Source organism: Balearica regulorum, chromosome 3 (genome assembly GCF_011004875.1).
Source record: "Balearica regulorum gibbericeps isolate bBalReg1 chromosome 3, bBalReg1.pri, whole genome shotgun sequence".
Classification (NCBI taxonomy): domain Eukaryota; kingdom Metazoa; phylum Chordata; class Aves; order Gruiformes; family Gruidae; genus Balearica; species Balearica regulorum.
This window is the reverse complement of record NC_046186.1, coordinates 57,871,815-57,891,613: the sequence shown is the minus strand read 5'-3', so window position 1 is coordinate 57,891,613 and position 19,799 is coordinate 57,871,815. Positions and strand designations below refer to the sequence as shown.

Genomic DNA, 19,799 nt, shown 5'->3' with positions numbered 1-19,799 from the left:
AATTGCTGAAATATTTTGCCTACTTTCTATTTTTTATTCCTTCGTTCTGTATCTGTCTCTCTGTATACTTGTGACAAAAAACAGATGCCAGTTTTTCTCGAGTATTTTGCATCATAGATTTGTGTATTGCTGGGTGACTGCAGCACACAAAGGGTTAATTCCAGCTGCAGACTTTTGCATTTCAGGAGTCAAAGAATGATTTATCCACTGCCAGGAGCTGATATCTATCCCATCTGTGGAAATGCATAACTCAAGCAGGTCCTAATGTCCCAGGGCAAACAGGGACCTGGGAATAACAGAAGAACCTGCTGTTAGAAAAAACCCACAGGAGACACACATTGTCTGCAGGACCACTCTTAGAGATGCAACTATGATGTCACACACATGGGGACATCCAGGACAAAAAGGCTGCTTAAAACTGCAAGAAAGGACTAGGATATATAATCTTCTATTGCCAAAGCCTTTTTCCACACTGCTGTTGCATTTCCAAACAAATAGTGCTTAACTTGGAAGTGGCTTTTGATTGACTGTGGCTATATTCTGAGTGTCTGCTCTCAAAATCCAGATGGACCTCCTGAGATTTTGACTGGAGTTACTTAAAAGGGGAATCCTTTGCTAATGTGACTATGAGAAGTCCAGTCAAGCTTGAGTGGCTAAGCACACATGGTATATAATGTCACATATCAAGCAGAAGAATAAACCATTAAATGGAGAAGAAGGTGAGATTTCCCCTTGGTTGTAAAGGCCAGGCTGAGCAGACAGTTTCGAGCATCCCAAAAAGAGTTCACATTAGTTAAGGTACTTGCTTGTTAGGTTTACCCCATATTTTTTCCCAAGTACTTGGCATGAAAACATATATTTGTTTTTGTCTTTTCACATCAGACATTTGTCCAAAATTGTCTTTCTTTTTGTCTGTTTTTGGCAGTGTGCTCAGCTATGATCATATCTGGAAAAAAAAAAAATGCTGATTTCTATTGCAACTTTTTATAAGAGTGAAGTCTGAAGACAAACTTGAAATGTATCAGTGGAAATTTGGATCTGGGTCTGAAATTTAAAGTTCAGGAACAATTTAGTTCTTTTTCTACATATATTTGTGTGATATATTTCTGAGTCTTGCTCTTTCAGCACAGAAACTTGGTTTAAAATAAAATTTTGAAAAAGCAGTAATTTTTAAAAAAATAATCCTGTTCTCAAGGAAAAAATCATCAGAAATTAAGTCATCTTGCTTTGAAAGAACATTTTTGACCAACCAGCACACCAGGCTCACCAGGATATTAGAACAGTTCTCAATCAATATTTCTAATAATATTGGTAATTCATGTTATATCAAAGCCAACCCCCATCTCTACTAATTGGTTGACTACTTTTTATGTTCTGTACACCATCAACCTTGGATTCAGCTTGTCCTGAAGAAAAGGACAGTTAAAGTGGACTCTTTGTCATTGCATCTTAAAAGGGGTCAGTTCCAGATATCCTTTCTTCATTATCATGGAAGTTGTGTTACCCGTGAGACAGCTTCTGAGAAATTTCCCAGATATGAAAGTAAAGCCACAAGGGTGCTAATAAAAAAATACTCATTAAGAATAGCAAGAATAAAGTAGATTAAAGAAAAATAAAAAGAACATCCTATGGAACTGCTAAAGCTCATCCAAATGCAGTCCACCATGACACGCTGCAATAGATGCCCTCCCTGAACCTAGTTCATAGTTCATAGTAATACTTGGTAGAGTTAGAGCAAGAAACACTGGGAAAAAAAGCATGTCCTAAGCAAGGGGGCTGCTTTAGCCTGGATTCCCTCCACTGACCGCATACTCGGTCATCTTGCAAGAAGGCTAAGTAGGATATCTTGTAACATCCTTGTTTTCTGGAAGTATTATAATGAGTGGGTCTTTTTAGATGTTCAAAATGGTTCATTATTCTGTCACACGCACAGACTGAGGTGACATCAGCAGTTTTGCAGTATGGTGTCTAATCAGGAGTATTGTCTATGGTAAAGTGGAATACTCAGTATCATAGACATTTTCTTTGGTACCTACTGAGTTTCTATCATGTAGCTTCGGTGTAATTTCTTTTTGTGAAACCTAATCTATGAAATGTCCCTTAATGAGCTCAGAGTGTCAAGGTGGTGTGACTCCAGTGTGCTTGTCAGCTGTCCCCAGGCAGAGGCTGATTTGCATTCAGACCAGCCTGCCTACAGAGACAGGGTTTCTTAACTGTCTGTCAGTTGTTCACATTAAATGTAGGACAGATCTACTATGGAGTTCAACTTACTGTCTCCTACATATTAAAGAAGAAAATTTTTAAAAAGTACTATGTATGCAACTCTCTAATTGAAAAATGATGCAGACTAATTTATGAGACTGCTTAAACATATACCAAGCTTTAACCGAGACCAGATATGATACCCAGGTCTTGTTTAGTTCTGTACTTTGGGTGTACTAAAGTATATCCAAAATAAGTCTATACTTTGGTCATGTTGATTCCAAAAATCTTGCAACTGTTATTCATGAAATATCAATAACAAATGGAAAACAATTATTTTAGAGTTTTTGTAACGGTCCAAGGAAGGTCACAACTACATCTCTGTCTGATCAGGACTTCAAGGGCATCAGAATATGAATGTGTGCTCCAATTCATAATGAAAAACAAAGGTCTTACCACTGGGACTGAATGAAAATCTCATCTATATGTAACAGTATTCTTAAAAAAATCAAACAAAAAAAAAGGAGTGAAACTGTCACATTCAGTGGAAACCAGCTGATGCCTGTCCTGGTTTCCACTGAAACAAATCCAGATCAAACAAATATTATTATTTTTCTTCATATGCACATCAAAGCTCAGTGACAGACATCACTTTAATCCTATATTTGCTTCTGCATGTGTTTTTACTATTCACTGGATTCAGTACCATCCACGCTCTCCCTAGCATTATCCCTCTATCCTATATTTAGTTCTTATCAGTTTATTACTGGCTGTTTCTGATAACAACGTACTCCCAGGATTCATCAGATATGTAGGAGTTAAGGTTAACTTTCCTTTCCTTGACCATGCTGTGCTGCTGAGCATGCACTGAGATACAAAGCCCTTTTCTTTTGCTTAATTTGATTTCGTAGGTCTGAACTCTGAGAATTCCTCAGTAATGTGTTAGCAGACAAGCTCAAATATTCTTCTGCATTTTCTTGTTGACTGACGGTTTTACTCAATTCCTTAAATGCTTCCTTGTATCAGTGTGAAAGTATCTCCTCTCATTACCTAGTAATTCAATGTGATCTATTGTCTTTCTCTATTCCCTTTTTAATAATATCATCAAGGCAACCCAGAAATCAGCTCATAAAATATTCGTGTACTCCTACTTTGATTATATGAACAACACAACTTTTCATCTAAAAGTGGGAGTTTGTATTAGAGTCTGTCAAATAGAACACCTCTGACATTTTCCTAAAATAAAATATTAAAATAATGGCTTTTTTTTTATTATTCATCAGCTAGGTCTCTCGCTGAAATACGCGTTATCTGGGATCAAGGCACATGGTTACACACAGATATCCATAGCAGCATTCGTTACTTCCTTCTCCCCTCTTCCTAAGATTGCTACATTTTTCCTATCCAGGCAACTATAGAGTAAAGAGAACCTCCTTTTTCTTCTCTTTAACACAGACTTCTATATCTCAGGAATCTGGTGTGAGAAGGGACACTTAATCTGCTGCCACAACTCCCTCCATCACCACCGAATGTGAGATCTAATCCTGGGACAGTTGTAGCCCCTGGTAGTGGGAAGGGAGTACCTATTGCTAATTTGCACCCAAAGCATTTTCCATTGTGCCTGAGACCTGATGGGAAGAAAATGAGGAGAAATTGTTTGTGTCCAGGTTTGGATATCACTTGCAAGAACCAAAGTAGTTTTAAATTTTTCAATTTTGTTATTGTTTGAAATATAAACAAGGAGAGAGAAAGGACATTTTACAAAAGGAGATTTTCTATCAAGTTAGACAGAGAAGACTTCCACCAAAATGCATTCTTGGTCAGGTTCAATATGTAAGCTAGGTCAGGGAATTAATCTTTACTATGTTGAATGAAGATCTGCGTAGATTTTGTGCTGGTCTTCTGCATAATATGGATTTCACAAATTAATATAGAAGAAACTCCTAAACTTGAGCCAGGCACTAAACCTCACATTTTAACAAAACTTCTAAACAGTCCTAAACAAAATTTTTAGAATTTCATAGAATCATAGAATGATTTGAGTTGGAAGGGATCTTAAAGATCATCTAGTTCCACCTCCCCTGCCATTAGCAGGGACACCCTCCACTAGACGACATTGCCCAAAGCCCCATCCAACCTGGCCTTGAACACTTCCAGGAATGGGGCATCCACAGCTTCTCTGGGCAACCTGTTCCAGTGCCTCACCACCCTCACAGAAAATAATTTATTCTTAATATCTCATTTAAATCTACCTTCTTTCAGTTTAAAGCCATTACCCCTTGTCCTGTCACTACCCTCCCTGCTAAACAGTCCCTCTCCAGCTTTCCTGTAGGCCACCTGGAAAGCTGCGATAAAGTGTCCCCAGAGCATTCTCTTCTCCAGGCTGAACAACCCCAACTCTCTCAGCCTGTCCTCACAGGAGAGGTGCTCCAGCCCTCTGATCAGCTTCGTGGCCCTCCTCTGGACTCGCTTCAACAGGTCCATGTCCTTTGTATAATGGGCACCCCAGAGCTGGACGCAGTACTCCAGGTGGGATCTCATGAGAGAAGAGTAGAGGGGCAGGATCACCTCCCTCAACCTGCTGGTCATGCTTCTTTTGATGCAGCCCAGGATATGGTTGGCTTTCTGGGCTGCAGGTGCACATTGCTGGATCATGTGGAGCTTCTCATCAGCTAACACCCCCAAGTCTTTCTCCTCAGGGTTGCTTTCAATCCATTCTTTGCCCAGCCTGTATATTTCTGCTTGGGATCGCCCTGACTCATGTGCAGGACCTTGCACTTGGCCTTGTTGTACATGAGTCTCGCATGGGCCCACATCTCCAACCTGTCAAGGCCACTCTGGATGGCATCCCTTCCCTCCAGCATGTTGACCACACCACACAGCTTGATCTCATTGGTAAACTTGCTGAGGGTGCACTCAATCCCACTGCCCATGTTGCTGACAAAGATGTTGAACAGTGCCGGTCCCAACACCACCCTCTGAGGAACGCCACTTGTCACTGGTGTCCACTTGGATGTCAAGCCATTGACTGCAACTTTTTGAGTGTGACCACCCAGCCAATTCCTTATGACATTCAGCTCCCTTGACTTTGTCCCCTTAAAGGGAGCAACTGTGTAACTTCCAATACAGTTGCGTAGAGCTGTACTTGTTGCAAGATACTTGTGCGTATGACAGCTTTAGCCTGCTTCCCAGAATGAATGTTTTGCATATGCAAGAGATGCAGAGACTACCAAGCAGTTCTCTTTCTGACCACTGGGCTGATGTTTCGGAAAATTGATTTCCAGTTGGATTTTCTCACTTCCTCTGTTCTTATATTTTGGTTTCAGAATATCAGCCCATGATTGAGGGTAAGCATAAATAACAGCAAAAGAAGGAAGGCATGGAGGCGAGAGGGCAGCTGGTAGAAGCTGAAATGGAAACAGTGAGGGACAGACAACCATACACATAGAATTATATGAACAGATAGGCCTGGGTATAGTCCACATTCTGAGGATCTTTCTACATAAAACAAGAGTCAGACATGAATATTTTCCTCAGTTCTGTCTTCTTATATACCCAAACTGAGCCGTTATCATTTTATTTCCCTTTGAATGGCAATACAAGTGAAAGCAATCCTGACTTCGCAGTATTGATTAGCTCTGTGCTTGGGGTATTCAGCTGATATCTTTCACATCTCAAGCCAGTAGCACAGTTGTTAAAATACAGACAACCCAAAACATTTAACTGTTCATGTAAAATGGAACTACTCCAGCAAAAGAGAAAAAAGTAATTAAGAAGGACAAGGGCTATGCCTTAGTATCACACAACCTAGCGCCCAGAGCTATTGTAGGCAGCTGTTTTGTTGATGTGAATGTGATTCCACAGAATATTTCAGTATTCATGAAAGGGTATTTTCTGAAGGAATAAGGTTTTGTCTAAAATGTTTTCATCAGCCTTAGTGAGGAGGATTTTCTGAAGGACAGAGTAAGGGAGCAAATGGAGGTTTAGGAGGATGATCAGAAAAACACTGACTACTGAGCATGGAGTTATCAAAACTTGTCAGTGCAAAAGATTTGGTCAGTAGAGTTGAAGAAGAAAGGGGATGGAGTAGTGATTGTAAGCTTTGTCTAGAAAAGGCTAACATTTTCAGATATGTGGCAGGTCTGAATTGTTAGAGTAGAGGGAAAAGACAAAACCTGGTGATGACTGTAAACTGCTCAGTGAGCATTCACTTCTGCATCTTGCGCACTGGGTAAACAGATTCCTTTCGTTATACTTTGCCACAAAGCCAGGTGCATATATCTCCTGGAGGGGGAAGATGAGAAGTGCAAATGCCAGCCCATGCAGCAGAGACGAGCTGACTATAGGTTCCCTAGTAAGAACTGTTTAAGATAGTTTCTGATTTCATGTGACGATGACATTTATGTAGTGGCATGCTGGCTTGAGGGAACTTTTTTGCTAATTTCATTGTCAAGCTCTTGCCCACATACATAATTCCACAGCTGTGAAATTGCAAGCAATGTAATGAAAATATCGAGCAGGTTTTGAAATTGATATTCCTATTTGAATTGTTAATATTTTTGTTCCTCTAAATTGTTTTAAAAGTCTATCTGTTTTCAGTTTTATAAAACCCTTGTTTAAAATCACAGATTTTTTGAATTGTTTAATTGTTTCCATGAATTCAACCTAGAAAATATCTGATCTGCTTGACATTTTTGCATATTACCTTCATGCAGTTAGAGTATTTAAACTATGACTATTTACATTTTTAACAGTGTTCTATAATACTTAGATGAACTTCACAGGTATGTGTGGTAATTACAGCAAATCAGAAAAGTAACAAAAAAATGCAAATTCAAGAAGTTACCAATTTCATAGGTTTAAAGTGGTGTCTTAATTGGCTCTGAACTGTGACTAAGAACCAAAAAGTGGAGAAAAATCACCTAAATTTACCCTCCCCCTTAGTCAGCAGTAAGCTTCATAGGACCCTCCCCAAACCAAATAAGGCCAGGAAGAATGCGCTAAGCACTGAGCGTGCTAAGAATAAAGTTGAGCTGGGATGGATAAGGTTACTTTGAACTCTATATTTCATGTTTCCTGACATACCCCCCCAAAGAACTGCAATTATGCTAGTGAGGCTGCAGGAGCGTTAAAAAGTTCTTTCTCAGTTCTTTTTCTTTTTGCTGCCTTTCCATGCACTCCTGACCTGTTTAGAGCAGGACCTTTTTACTTTTTTTTATTTGCCGTGTGCATGGTTCTTAGGATATTAGAAAAAACATGCTGAAGACTCACTGTGAGGCATGGCTATTTTTATTAGAAGCTGATACTTTAGACTGAGCTTTAAGTGTTGCTTCTGGAAGGCCATAGGTTGCTCTGGGAAGGCAGGAGTCTGCAGAGGAAACAGAAAGTTCAGAGGGGTGCAAAAGAAGAAGGAACAGAATTAGCAAAAGCAGAGGACCTCCCTCCTTCTCATTCTGCAGCTCCTGCTAGAGCCAGCGACCCAGAAGTATTATCTAAGCTGCCACAGTAGATCTTGACCTTTGTAACTGAGTATCTCTTACCATCATCATCATGGCCGAGATTACAGCAGAAGGTACGGTAACTATTTTCGAATATAATTAACCAAAAATGATATGTACTTTGACAGTGTAATTGAGCTAGCATGTCAATAGGATTTATTGCTCTTAACAAATAATGCTTTCACTCCAGGATCATTTCATTTTGTTTATTGCATTGTTTTCTACTTTTCTTTCTTGTTTTTTCTCTTTTCCTTTTTACTCTTGTAGCCCGAGTTTTTACCAGTTACTGAAGCTAGATCTCTATACACCTCTAAAAATAGCGTTAGTCTCATTTGCAGAACACTACTTAGGCAGCTCCATTAGCGTGATACGAGAAGGGGAACATCTGAATGTCAGGTGGTTCCACCCTCAAGCCTTTGCTCAGGTAAAGCTTTGGTAGTTCCTTGTAATCAAAGATTTTCCGGAGACAGAATAGCTTAGTTTGGTTGCCCTGATTTTTCCATAAGGAATACAGAGTATTTGTGAACTGTACACAAAGTTACTGAAGGGTAAAAGCTATCACCTCTGCAATTCTTATTCAGGTAAACTTCTAAAGGAGTCAGTGAAAGTTGTGCTGAAATAAGTATGCCAGAGCTAGGCCTGCAAGAATAAAAGGCAATTGTATTAACCAATAAATACATATTAAAAAATATGAATATTTCATCTACTTTAATATTTCCTGACCATTCATATTTAGATAACATTTTAGATGCATAACAATAGTGTATCAATCAACTGCAGTCAGACAGGGGATATATTTAAAATGCAACCTTCTTTAAATTTAAGACTGAATATTTTAGTTGAATTTCATTCCAACCTTTTTTTTTTCCCAGTGTGAATTACTCCATCGTTTATCTGAATTTAATAATGACACCAAAAAAAAAAAAAAGCTTTTAAGCAGTCTTCTGAAAGTTATTTTTATTCTACTTGTCAAGGTTATGTGGTGTTTCAATGTATGAAAGTTGTACTTTTCATCTTCCATTTTTCATTGTTAATATTTGTAAGAGGATCTACATTAAGCACTAGTAGAGAGTGAGCCCGTTGTCTCCTAAAGGATTGATGCTAGGACTATGTCAAATTATACAATCCTTGCCTGATGTCTGGTTAGCCACAGCAAGGAGATAGTGTGCGCATGATTTTTTGATCAACAGTTGGACGGATCTATAATTTGCTTCTGGCAGCAAATACTGCCAAAACAGGTGGTTCAGCCTGACAGCCCTAACCCAAATGCTAGCACTAGTTTATTTGGATATTCTTAACCAGGTTTGTTGGAAACATTAGTTATTTTGTAGCTGCTGTCAGGGAAATCTGTGAAATTATATTTGGCTTCCAAAATGTGTGCATTAATACCATCAGTGTCAGAGGAGCAGCATGCAAGTACCTCTTGCAAGGTTCTCCAAGGTAAAAAAAAAAAAAAAAAAAAAAAAAAGGAAGATTTTTAGTCCAAAATTAAGAGCAAAAATAGAAGACTTTCAATCAGTCTGGAAGTGACTTTTCAGTCATTTAGGTTACTAAAGAAAGAAAAGACCCTAAAAAAAATAAAAATAAAATGAGGAGTCTGAAAATGTTTTTATATTGCTTTTACAGTGTTTTTACAAATATTCCTTAACTGTAATAGTGTGTGTCGGTCTTCTGTGTTTTTTCTGTGCAAAGCAATAAACTTTAGGCAATGAGGGCCATCAGCTCCACAGTAACCTGACCTCCAGCATGACAGTTAAATAAGCCATATAACTAGTTTAGTTTGGTTTAGTTTTTGTTTTGTTGTTTTGTTTTCTTATATTTAGAATGGACTTATGTTGATTGGCTGACTTTTAAACTCTGGATCCACGAGATGGAAATTTACTCATGGTAGAAAACTAAGAATTCAGCCTGGGGCTAATGTTTCACCGCAGTTTATTTTCCTCTGGGGCTACTGCTGGCACTCACAAGGCAGTCTGAAAGTTCAGATCTAAACTTCAGCAACATAGTTTAGATAAATAAAAACCAATTAAAATACCTCTTCTTTCACATAATTCCTTTTTGATTTTATTTTGTTTCATACTACATCCCAGCCCATGATTTGCTGGGGTCTTCATGACTTTATTAGGATTAAAGTACTTGCTCCTTGCAGTAGGTATTCTTTATTTTGCACTGTCAGCCACACCTTAGCTAGACTGTCAGGCTCCTTGCCTTTTGGGGTACCACGCCAACACGTCAGGGAGCATGGCACAACAGCAACGCCTACACCGCCGTGGCCAGCGTGGCTGCTGGTTTAGAGAGATAGTCCAGCCCTGGCAGAGTGGTACTGTTGGTGCACAACTCAAGGTATCTTTTTCTGATAGCCCACATCAATACCATCATCTATTCAGAGATGCACAGGTGCTCTTTCAGGTCAACATCATGATGATGACAATGACACTAAGTATCTTTAAAATGTAGCCACCAGGTAATGACCCTGGCCTGTCTACTTGCATTGCAAGCCACACGTGCTGCCTGTTCATTTCCACAGCTACAAATTGTTAGTTGTGGAAGTACTGGTGAAGTGTACCCGGTGAAAGACAAAAGGAGATCTCTGAAGACAGCAGTTTATAAATGTCCTTAGAAAGTTGGCAGGACCTAGGTCTCCTGCTGGTAAATATTTAGGAAAAGATTCCAAAGGATTATCTTCAGCATCCTCATATTACATGTAATTGCAACCGCAGAAATGTACTATTAAAATGTGGAAGTCCTTAAAACTGTATACAAAAAAAAATCTCAGTACTATGTCTTTGCAGCACTCTCAGGATATTATTATTTTTGTTGTTGTTGTTACTATTATTACATTTCATTTGTTACTGAATATTCTGAAATGGCCAGGGACTTCACTGTGATCCACTTAAGAGCTTGCCTAGAAAGCCACGGGTATCTAACTATACTACTCTGCTGCGTTTATGAACACAGGGATTGGACAGGCCTGGTTAGATTTGCCACCGCTGAAATACGAATACAAAAAGCCTGGCACCTCTGAAATACAGCTTCTACCAATGTACAGCTTAATCTGTGTGTGCACAACAGCTCCAGCAGCAGCCCTATGGTTGGTCCTTTCTAGTCCCATCTACTGCAGGTCAGGGTGCAAGGGTGATGGCTGTCCCCTGGCACTGTGTCCTCCCACGCAGGGACAAATGAGCAGAGACTCGGCTCTGCCTGCTGCAATGCACCGGAGACCGTGCACTGATCTAAGCTGGGGAGCTGAGGAGAGGAGAAAGACAAGGTTTCTGTGCCAGCTGTTTGTCTGCCACAACTTATTTCCCCAGCAGAGCAAGAGAGAAGCAGGAGTCCAACAGAACTGTGACAATGAGTCACAGTTTGGTCCTTATTTTGCTGCTGAGAGCTGTGCAACTACGCGTTTCCTCTGCCTCGGAGCAGGCTGCCAGGAGACAGGCTAGCCCCAGGGCCATGCACAGCTTCTCAGTGACAAAATCAAGATTATCTTCTGGATTTCAGTCCTTTTCTCAGGCTATTTGATAACTATGAAAAGTTTTAAGATGTAAACCATTTCAAAAGGCAGATTTAACAAGATCTGTGTGCTTGAAGATTAATATACATGAATCTGATAATGTACGAGAAATAACACGCGAGAGCCAGAGGGCAAAATCATAATGACTTCACGGGTGCGATGGCCAGAAGCTAACAGCAGTCTCCACTTGGCAAGGAGTTTAGTAAAGTCACAGTACGGGCAAGAGGGAGATAGCTACTTCTTATGGTAATTCATGAGTTGCTGCTAGAGGTGCTAGTTGTGCTGGCTGCAAAAGGAGCCTAGACGAATAAATTAGATTACGTGATTCATTTTGATGGCTGAAGACATGTGAGATGTTTCCTAGCCTTCAGTTAGACTGCTGTTTAAGCATTGAGTTAGGAAGTTTCTGTAGAATTTGCAACAGGCATATTTGCAAAATGAAAAGGTGTCTTCTTTTTCTGGCTTTCAGTGTTGATGAGAAAGTAGATAGTATACCTTTTGCAGCAGGGTAAGGAAAATACAACAATTTTGGCAATGATTTTTTGAAGGAATCAGTCTGTTCTTGTTCAGAAGTACCAGGTAAAGTTAACAGCCTAATTACCTGTAGAGACAAAACCTCAGAAAACACAGGACTGCCTGTAAAAAAAGGTCTTTAGGGGGAACAGAAGCTCCAAATTCTCACTGAAATTCCTTAAAACTTGGATTCTCCTGTGCCTGTGGGCCCAGACAACTGAGCTGGTTAGTTTGGCTGCAGCCTGGTCGCTTTCTCATCGCCTCTCAAGGCAAGCAAGCGCGAGGCCAAATTTGTTAGCTTAAGTTTTAGGTTTAAGAATTTGTGGGCAATGTTGCTCACAGCTGGTACGGTATCTGTGCATGTTCAGTTGGTACAGAGAAACTCTAACATATGGTTACCTTAGGTAGCCCCTTAGAAAGTCAGCTGGCTATGAACAGCAGGAAGCCTTAAAACCTATAAACCAGAGGTTTAAGCTAATGCATTTTGTTGCTAAAAGTGTGTGTGTGCAGTTAACTCGTGTTTACTTGTGTGCAAACAGCTGGACTGTAGGTTTGATCATTTGTTCCCTTTTTTTTTAGAAGAACCTTATGCTCATAAGTATTTGGAACATATTTTAAGGTTACTTATATAATGAGAAATATGTTTTAAAGCCTAGTGCCATTTTCAAGTTATTGGGGTGATCAGGTCCCACTGATTTAAAAATGAAATCTGCACAACTACTTAGATTCTCAAAAGTCCCAATCTGCACCTTCAGGTACCTAATTCTTGAAAAAAATCTAGTCTATAAATATTTTGAGTACTTTTACCTATTGCCTATGGTGCAAACACTGAGTAAGAGGTGAATTCATGCTGCTTTTACTGCTTTTCTCTGGAAAGCAAAAACTGTTTTAGTTTAAAACACGTTTCATAATGCAGGTCTGGCTTCAGTCCAGGACACACTGCGGACAGAGAAACCAGAGTTGCCCTCTTTGAGGCAGGTCAGCTGCTTACAGAAACGGAGAAGCTTTCCTTTTCTTTCTGATGTTAATATTGGCTGGTTTCTGCTCTGTTTAAGAAGATTGAACCAGTGGGCAGTGTTCATTTTATCAGCTTAAACCAAATTTAAAGCAGTAGAGGGCGGATTGCTTTAAATCAAAATGATTGAAAAACCTTTTAAATCACCAATTTTAATCATAAGTTAAATCAGCAAACAAGAAACCTGGATTTCATAACAGCAATTTTAATCTTTTTTTGGCATATGTCTATCATTCTTTTTCCCAAAAGAATGCAAAAGAGACACAGATTCATGTTGGCTGATTACTGACATGGTGACTGGATACAGCCTTTCTCACTAAATTTATATCTTTTACTCTTATAGAGGAAAATAACCTAAATTTCTGTCTATTAAACAATTCTATAGTTCAGGAGCTGTTTATCCAGATTCTTAGTCTTTACATGGTATTTTTTTAATCATAGAGAATGGTAAATGATGCATTCCTTTTTTTACTAGATAATTATTTCATTTTTACTTGTGATTTCTGTCAAGCTTCATTAGGATAGAAATTGGAATTCAATTAAAATGGTACAAACCCAGTATTTTAAAATTGTTTATTTGTGTATTGTAAATGTACTGGGTATATAGGAAGAGTAAATTTTAAATAGAACATGTTTTGATAAGCTAAGTGATTTATTAAACAAATATAACACTCTTTATAATTTAGTTTCTGGCCACTGCATCCTGCAAGAATATATAACTGACAGAGTTCATTTTCTTTCATGTAATATTTATTCAAAGGTTAGAGAAACAAAACATATTTTCTACTTTTTTTTTTAATTTTCTCAACATAGAATAAGATAATAATTAAGTTCAAATAATAAAATAAATTTAAATTGAGAAAATATTCTTTGTATTTGCAAACAGGTTATACTTTTAAAAATAGGCACGCTTAATTTAACTCCATCTGCTTAGCCAACAGCTAATCCATCTGATTTCCAGCAGCTCAGTGATTTCTTTAACTTCACAACTGTAGTGGCTTGATCATATATTTTTGTTTAAATAAAAGTGATTTTAATAAATAGTAGCGTAAAAGTGTAGTCTTTAGCACAGGTTTTCTTAATTTCATATTTAATTTTTAAAAGCATTTTAAGAAAACTTAAGTTTGTGATTCAAAAAGCACCAACAATTCCAGTTGTGGTCAAAGAGAACTTTACTGAGAAGTGCAAGCTTAATATCCTTACTGCTTTACTTTGTCAAATCAGACTGGTAACAGGGAACGTGAAGTAGATAAGCAAATCTGAACTGTAAAATCACTGCATCTAAAGACTTCACTTAAAGCTCTGCTTCTTACCCACATGATCCCACTGTCATGCTCTCTGAGCTTTAAAGATTTCATGTTGGAAATTATGATTATTTTATATGTTAGTCTTAGCCCTCTGTCTTTAGATAAATCTTGCTTTGGTGCATTGAGACATGACCATTCAGACTGTAGATTCCTGAGTGGGAATGTGTTTAAGCACTATGTGGTCAAAAGGGACCAGCAAGATTTAGCTTCTAGTTTTATTCCTAATATGTGCCTACAGTATAGTTGATTTATGTAAGTAAATTTATTTATTTCAGGAATTATGAAGCAAGTACATGGCTACCAAATATTTAACAGTAGAGATAGCGACACCAATAGGTAGCAGCAGAGATACCAGATGACACTGCCAACTTGTCCTGTCCCACATTCTGTCCTTTTCGTCATAGCCTCTGGTACTTTTTTTGCTCTTTACAGTTTTCCTTTTTCTCTTTGTCTTCTCCTCCCTTTTCCAAGATCTGATAGATAATACTGCAGGTAATATGCAGGAGATGTAACTCTGGTCCTTTTTCTTTTTAAAGTATGCAAAACATAATCAGAACAACATGGTAACGCACACAGTTAGCAGCTACATTATTCTTCAGACTCATTAGATTTCGAGGAAAAGGGCTGAGCTAACAAAACAGATCATGTAATGCACAGGAGGCTAAACAAAAAAGCTGCAGAAGATATTGGGTTTGGTTTGTTTTTTTTTTTCATTCCAAAATGTCTCATATCCTAGAACTGACCTATATTACAATTTCAGTCAAATCAGTTCAGTTGCACAAAATCATGGCCAGTGCTGGGTTTTGCCCTTACAAATCAGAATGAAAAAACTGTGGCTTTAAGTCCTGAATAAGCCTCACTTGAATCCTGTGGCTGATTTGGGCTTTTTTTAGAATCAGTCCTACAGCACAGTATGAACTTGTCTCTGGCCTAAAAGTTCTGCTTGGTGCCATGCAAAGGCATTTACCATAAGAAAGGAAAATATAAAATGCCAGGCAGAGAAAAACTTTCTCACTGGAGAAGTCTCCTCTTTCTATCTTCAAAGATAGTTTTAAAAAATCCTTTACAAATATGTAATGAGTAAAGACCTGCTACTCCCTGTATATGCTTATGTTCTCACAACTTCAAAAGTATCTCTGTACCTTTGCCTGGAGTCAAATTGTCAAAGGCACAATGAATCTAAGCCTTTGTAGCCTCCTTTGGTATGCAAATGAACTCAATTTTTTCCTATATTCCATTATGTAGATTTAAGTTGTGGTTCTCTATGCATGTCAGGAAGGCTAAATCTTGTTTCAATCTTCGCTAAGAGGTTATTCACAATTGACACAATTACCATAAATATAGTTTTCTAGTAACTATTTTACTGTTTTTAGAGGCATAATTTAATACATCTATTCAAATGTTAAGATCCTCATTTTGCTTTGACCTCTTCCTCCTATAACAGGTAGGACCCTAATTTCAACTTCAGGTCTATCTATGGAATTCCTACTGAAGACAGCTGAATTGGTGCATGTGCATATATGATGCAGGATACAATTTAACACCCCAAAGAGGCAATATCACATGTATATGATACAGTTCAGGCTATATACATTTCATAGTTTTATAATCCAAATTTTTAAACTGTAATTGCAACATGAATTTAGTATAATTTCAATTGCTTTTTTTTTTTAAGGGAAAATGTTAAGCCCTCTTCTTCCTAGAGATTTTGTTGCATCACCATTCATGACAGCATTAAAAAATGTGAGCATTTCACAAGGAGATATCCAAAGTTAGACTCACCCCTTTAAATATTTACTGTTGTTTTGATTTGCTTTGGTTGGGTTTATTACCAGGAGTATTATTATAACACTAGTTATATCAAAAGATCCGTGACAGAGGTTGAGTGTGACCCCTGTCTGCCTGGGACAGCTACACGACTAGGTGGCTGACTACATCCTATCACTTGGAGCAGAATCACTACATACTCTGCCCTTTAATTTGTGTCACAACCTGTAAAGTCAATGAAGATGGTATTTTGGTAGTAGAGAGTGAATTCTGAGAATACAAGGTTTTCCCTGCTTCAAAAAAGGAAGGGCTCAAAAAGCTGCCTTTTTTATTCCCTTCATTTTTTTAATCTGTAAATATATTTGATAAAGTTATCACTTTAATAAGAGGCATGTGAACTCAGAACTAAATACAAGCATTTTTTTCACAGCAAGAGCAGCACTGTTAACAGACACTCAAGCAGAATTAATCCACATGAGATACATTTATCCTAAAATGAATCTCTTGTTCTAGACATCATAATTTTGCATTGATTACATAAAAGCCACCTGAAATGCTCTGGAGAATGTAACACTTTACTCTTTGGTTAACAAACCAGATGAAGTGATGAATTTCCAGATCAGTAACAGCCAAAACTCTTCTTTCCCATCCTACTCTCTCTCTTCCTTCCTCTTCCAGCGACAAGTGCAGCAGGGCCCTCTGCCCAGAGGCACACCTCCGTGCCTATTCCCTGCGTGCATCTCAAGTGAGAAATCCATAGATTTTGTGATACAATTTGTTATATTTTGCCCGCAAGTTGCTATTGAACTAGAGGTTTCCAGTGATTTGCTGTTTTCTTTCAGTGATTTATAGAGAGCACATGTAAGAAAGATCACAAGGGAAACTTTGCTAGGTGGCTCTTACTCTGCAAAGGAGGGACCTTAGTAACTGTGGAAATTAGGGAGAAAACAGCTACAGATATGTGAGAATGCAATTTCAGGAAAGCCTTTTTCCTTTGCAAGGCTAGCTACAAATATTGATGAGGCTTCAGCACACACTTAAAGTTAAAATTAAAAGTGAATTAAATGTGCATATGCAGATATTAGTGTATCGGGGGGGCAATGTGCAATTTTGCGTGAGTTAGTGAATTAAGATAATTTCAACTACACATGCAAAACAATGAAGAGGGCTAGGTTTTTGTCTTAAAAACTAATTAGTGGGAAGTTTCTTTAAAAAATATATTTGCCATTGTTTCATTTGTCACCCAGTATAGGCTAATGTTTTTCACACTGTGAAATGCTAAATGCAGTTTCACAATAGAGATACAAATGACTAAATTAGCTTTACAATATGGTTCTTATCCACTCTTCAGTGTGTCATGCTAAGTATAGAAAAACAGAAATAGTGCTGCTTCTGCAGAGGCTGACAGAACTATAAAGTCACATTTGATCCTTTTTTTTTAATTATTATTTACTATCGTAGTGCCTAGAGCTCAGGACTGCATTGGACTAATCACTTCATGTAGTAAGAATGTCTCTGCACTAGAATCTTACAATAATTTTAACTTGTAGAGATTCTTTGATTTCCTTAATATTTTAGATAATAAAGTCCTCTTGGTAATAACTTTAAGCTTTAATGTTCTAGTAATGTAAATATTAAACTATACAACTCTCCAAAAGTTAACACTGAAATTCTTGAGAATATTTTTAGTGCTTAACTGTGCTATTTAGGTACATAAATCATGCATTACGTTTTCTGCTTTCTGACTGTTTTGGTTTTTTTGATTCATTCTTTTTTTTTACATGAGTAACCCAGTCAAGAAGAAAAGAGATTACTCCACTCTCCACTCTACTGGAGACAGCCAGATCTGGTGGGCTTCAGGACCTATGAGCTTCCTCACTGCCCCCAACCAGAGCCTTTTGCAGTGGGACACCTCTCCTCCCAGTGCTAGATGGCTGTGGTGGTCCCACATCCCCAGGTTCAGGGAGGAGAGCAGCTGAGCCCATGCTCCCCTTAGGCACAGACTTCTCCAACCCACCTTCATTCTTCCCTTTCCTCACCTTTGGTCCTCCCATCTATTAACTTCTTAGTCTGCTGTCTCAAATCACCACTACTCCAAGCAGGGCAGGCAGCAATAGTGCTTCCAGCTTCTTGTACTTACAAGTGATTTTGAGTCTATCCTCGAGTCTCAGAAATCTTCATGTTCTGAAAGAATTTTTCACCATAGCAGAAATTGGTCTTCAAATAAATGTTCATCTTTAATGAGTTTTAACAATAAGGCTTCAGATCCAGGAATATAGGTGCCTACATTTAAAACTAGACAAGTAACTTTGCAGGCCTAAGGCCCAAGATTTCTTTCATAATGTGATCTTTCCTTAAATATTGCAAACATTATGCAATATTTCAACTAACCCATGTCCATTCTTCTCTCTGTGGCCCTGAGCCACTCTAAGAGATGCTGAATGCAAAATAATGTTTATTTACAAACATCATCAAGTTGTAACTATTGATTCCCTGTATCTGCAGACTCAGCCACTTTCCCCTTTATTCTTTCATTAAGCTGGTTAAATTTTCTTGGCATTTCTCAAATGTGAACACAATTTTAACTTCCAGATGCTCCTTCTTTCCCTGAAAATTCCCAGGTAGACAGATATGGATTACATCTTCTCTTGAAAATAGATGTACATCAGTTGCATTGGAGGAATTCCAGTGTCGACCATATCCCACTGGAGGATGCAGCTGTTTTCCAGATGAAATTGTTTAACTAGTAACAAAAAACACCTTATAATGCTATTATGTGCCTGTTTTCTAGCCCAGCAATCTCATTTTCAGCCAATTCAACGATATAAAACTGGGAAGAGTGGCTGACAAACCAGAAGGCTGTGCTGCCATTCAGTGAGATCTTGACAGACTAGAGAACTGGGTGAAGAGGAACCTAATGAAATTCAACAAGGGCAAGTATAGAGTCCTGCACTTAGGGAGGAATAACCCCAAGCACCAGTAGAGGTTAGGGATTGACCTGCTGGGAAGCAGCGCTGCGGAGAAGGACCTGGGAGTCCTGGTGGACAACAAGTTTCCCATGAACCAGCAGTGTGCCCTCATGGCCAAGAAGGCCAATAGTATCCTGGGGTCCATTAAGAAGAGTGTGACCAGCAGGTCAAGGGAGGTTCTCCTCCCCCTCTCTTCTGCCCTGGTGAGGCCACATCTGGAGTATTGTGTCTAGTTCTGGGCTCCCCAGTTCAAGAAAGACTGGGGGACTACTGGAGAGCGTCCAGTGGAGGGCTACAAGGATGATGAGGGGACTGGAGCATCCCTCATATGAGGAAAGGCTGAGAGAGCTGGGTCTGTTTAGCCTGGAGAAGAGAAGACTGAGAGGGGATCTGATCAAAACTTATCAATATCTAAAGGGTGGATGTCAAGAGGAAGGGACCAGACTCTTTTCAGTGGTGCCCAGTGAGAGGACAAGGGGCAACGGGCAAGAGCTGGAAAACAGGAAGTTCCACCTGAACATGAGGAAAAACTTCTTTACTCTGAGGGTGACCGAGCACTGGAACAGGCTGCCCGGAGAGGTTGTGGAGTCTCCTTCTCTGGAGATATTCAAAACCCGGCTGGACATGATCCTGTGCAATCTGCTCTTGGTGATCCTGCTTTAACAGGGACGTTGGACTAGATGATCTCCAGAGGTCCCTTCCAACCCCTACCATTCTGTGATTCTATGATTCTGTAACTCCACCTCTCCTTGTTTTCCTGTTTATGTGAATAAGCAGGAAAGGAGAGACCTTTCCTCTTGTGCTGTAGGATGTCTGCAAAAAATTGTGCAGAAGTCTGAATTCCTGGTCATGTAGGCACATAACAAATGGCTATGATTAGTACTAGGTCCTTGTGTTAGAATTAGAAAGGAACAGTGAAATACAGCTTGTATTAGTAAGTCCCTAGAAAATTTCCTAGATCTTCCCACCCTGCACTACTCATCTTCTCAGATAGCTGGTGAACAGCCTGTAGTT

General features: G+C 38.9%; 1 protein-coding gene across 1 annotated transcript in view; it reads left to right on the top strand.

Moving 5' to 3' along the window:
- The first annotated feature begins 7,252 nt into the window (after nucleotides 1–7,252).
- TRDN (triadin) overlaps nucleotides 7,253–19,799 on the top strand; it is a 236,761-nt gene continuing 224,214 nt past the window's right edge. Inside the window, exon 1 of the mRNA XM_075749995.1 lies at nucleotides 7,253–7,774. Coding sequence (XP_075606110.1) covers nucleotides 7,753–7,774 — 22 coding nt within the window. The 5' untranslated portion in view covers nucleotides 7,253–7,752. The remainder of the gene's footprint in view (nucleotides 7,775–19,799) is intronic.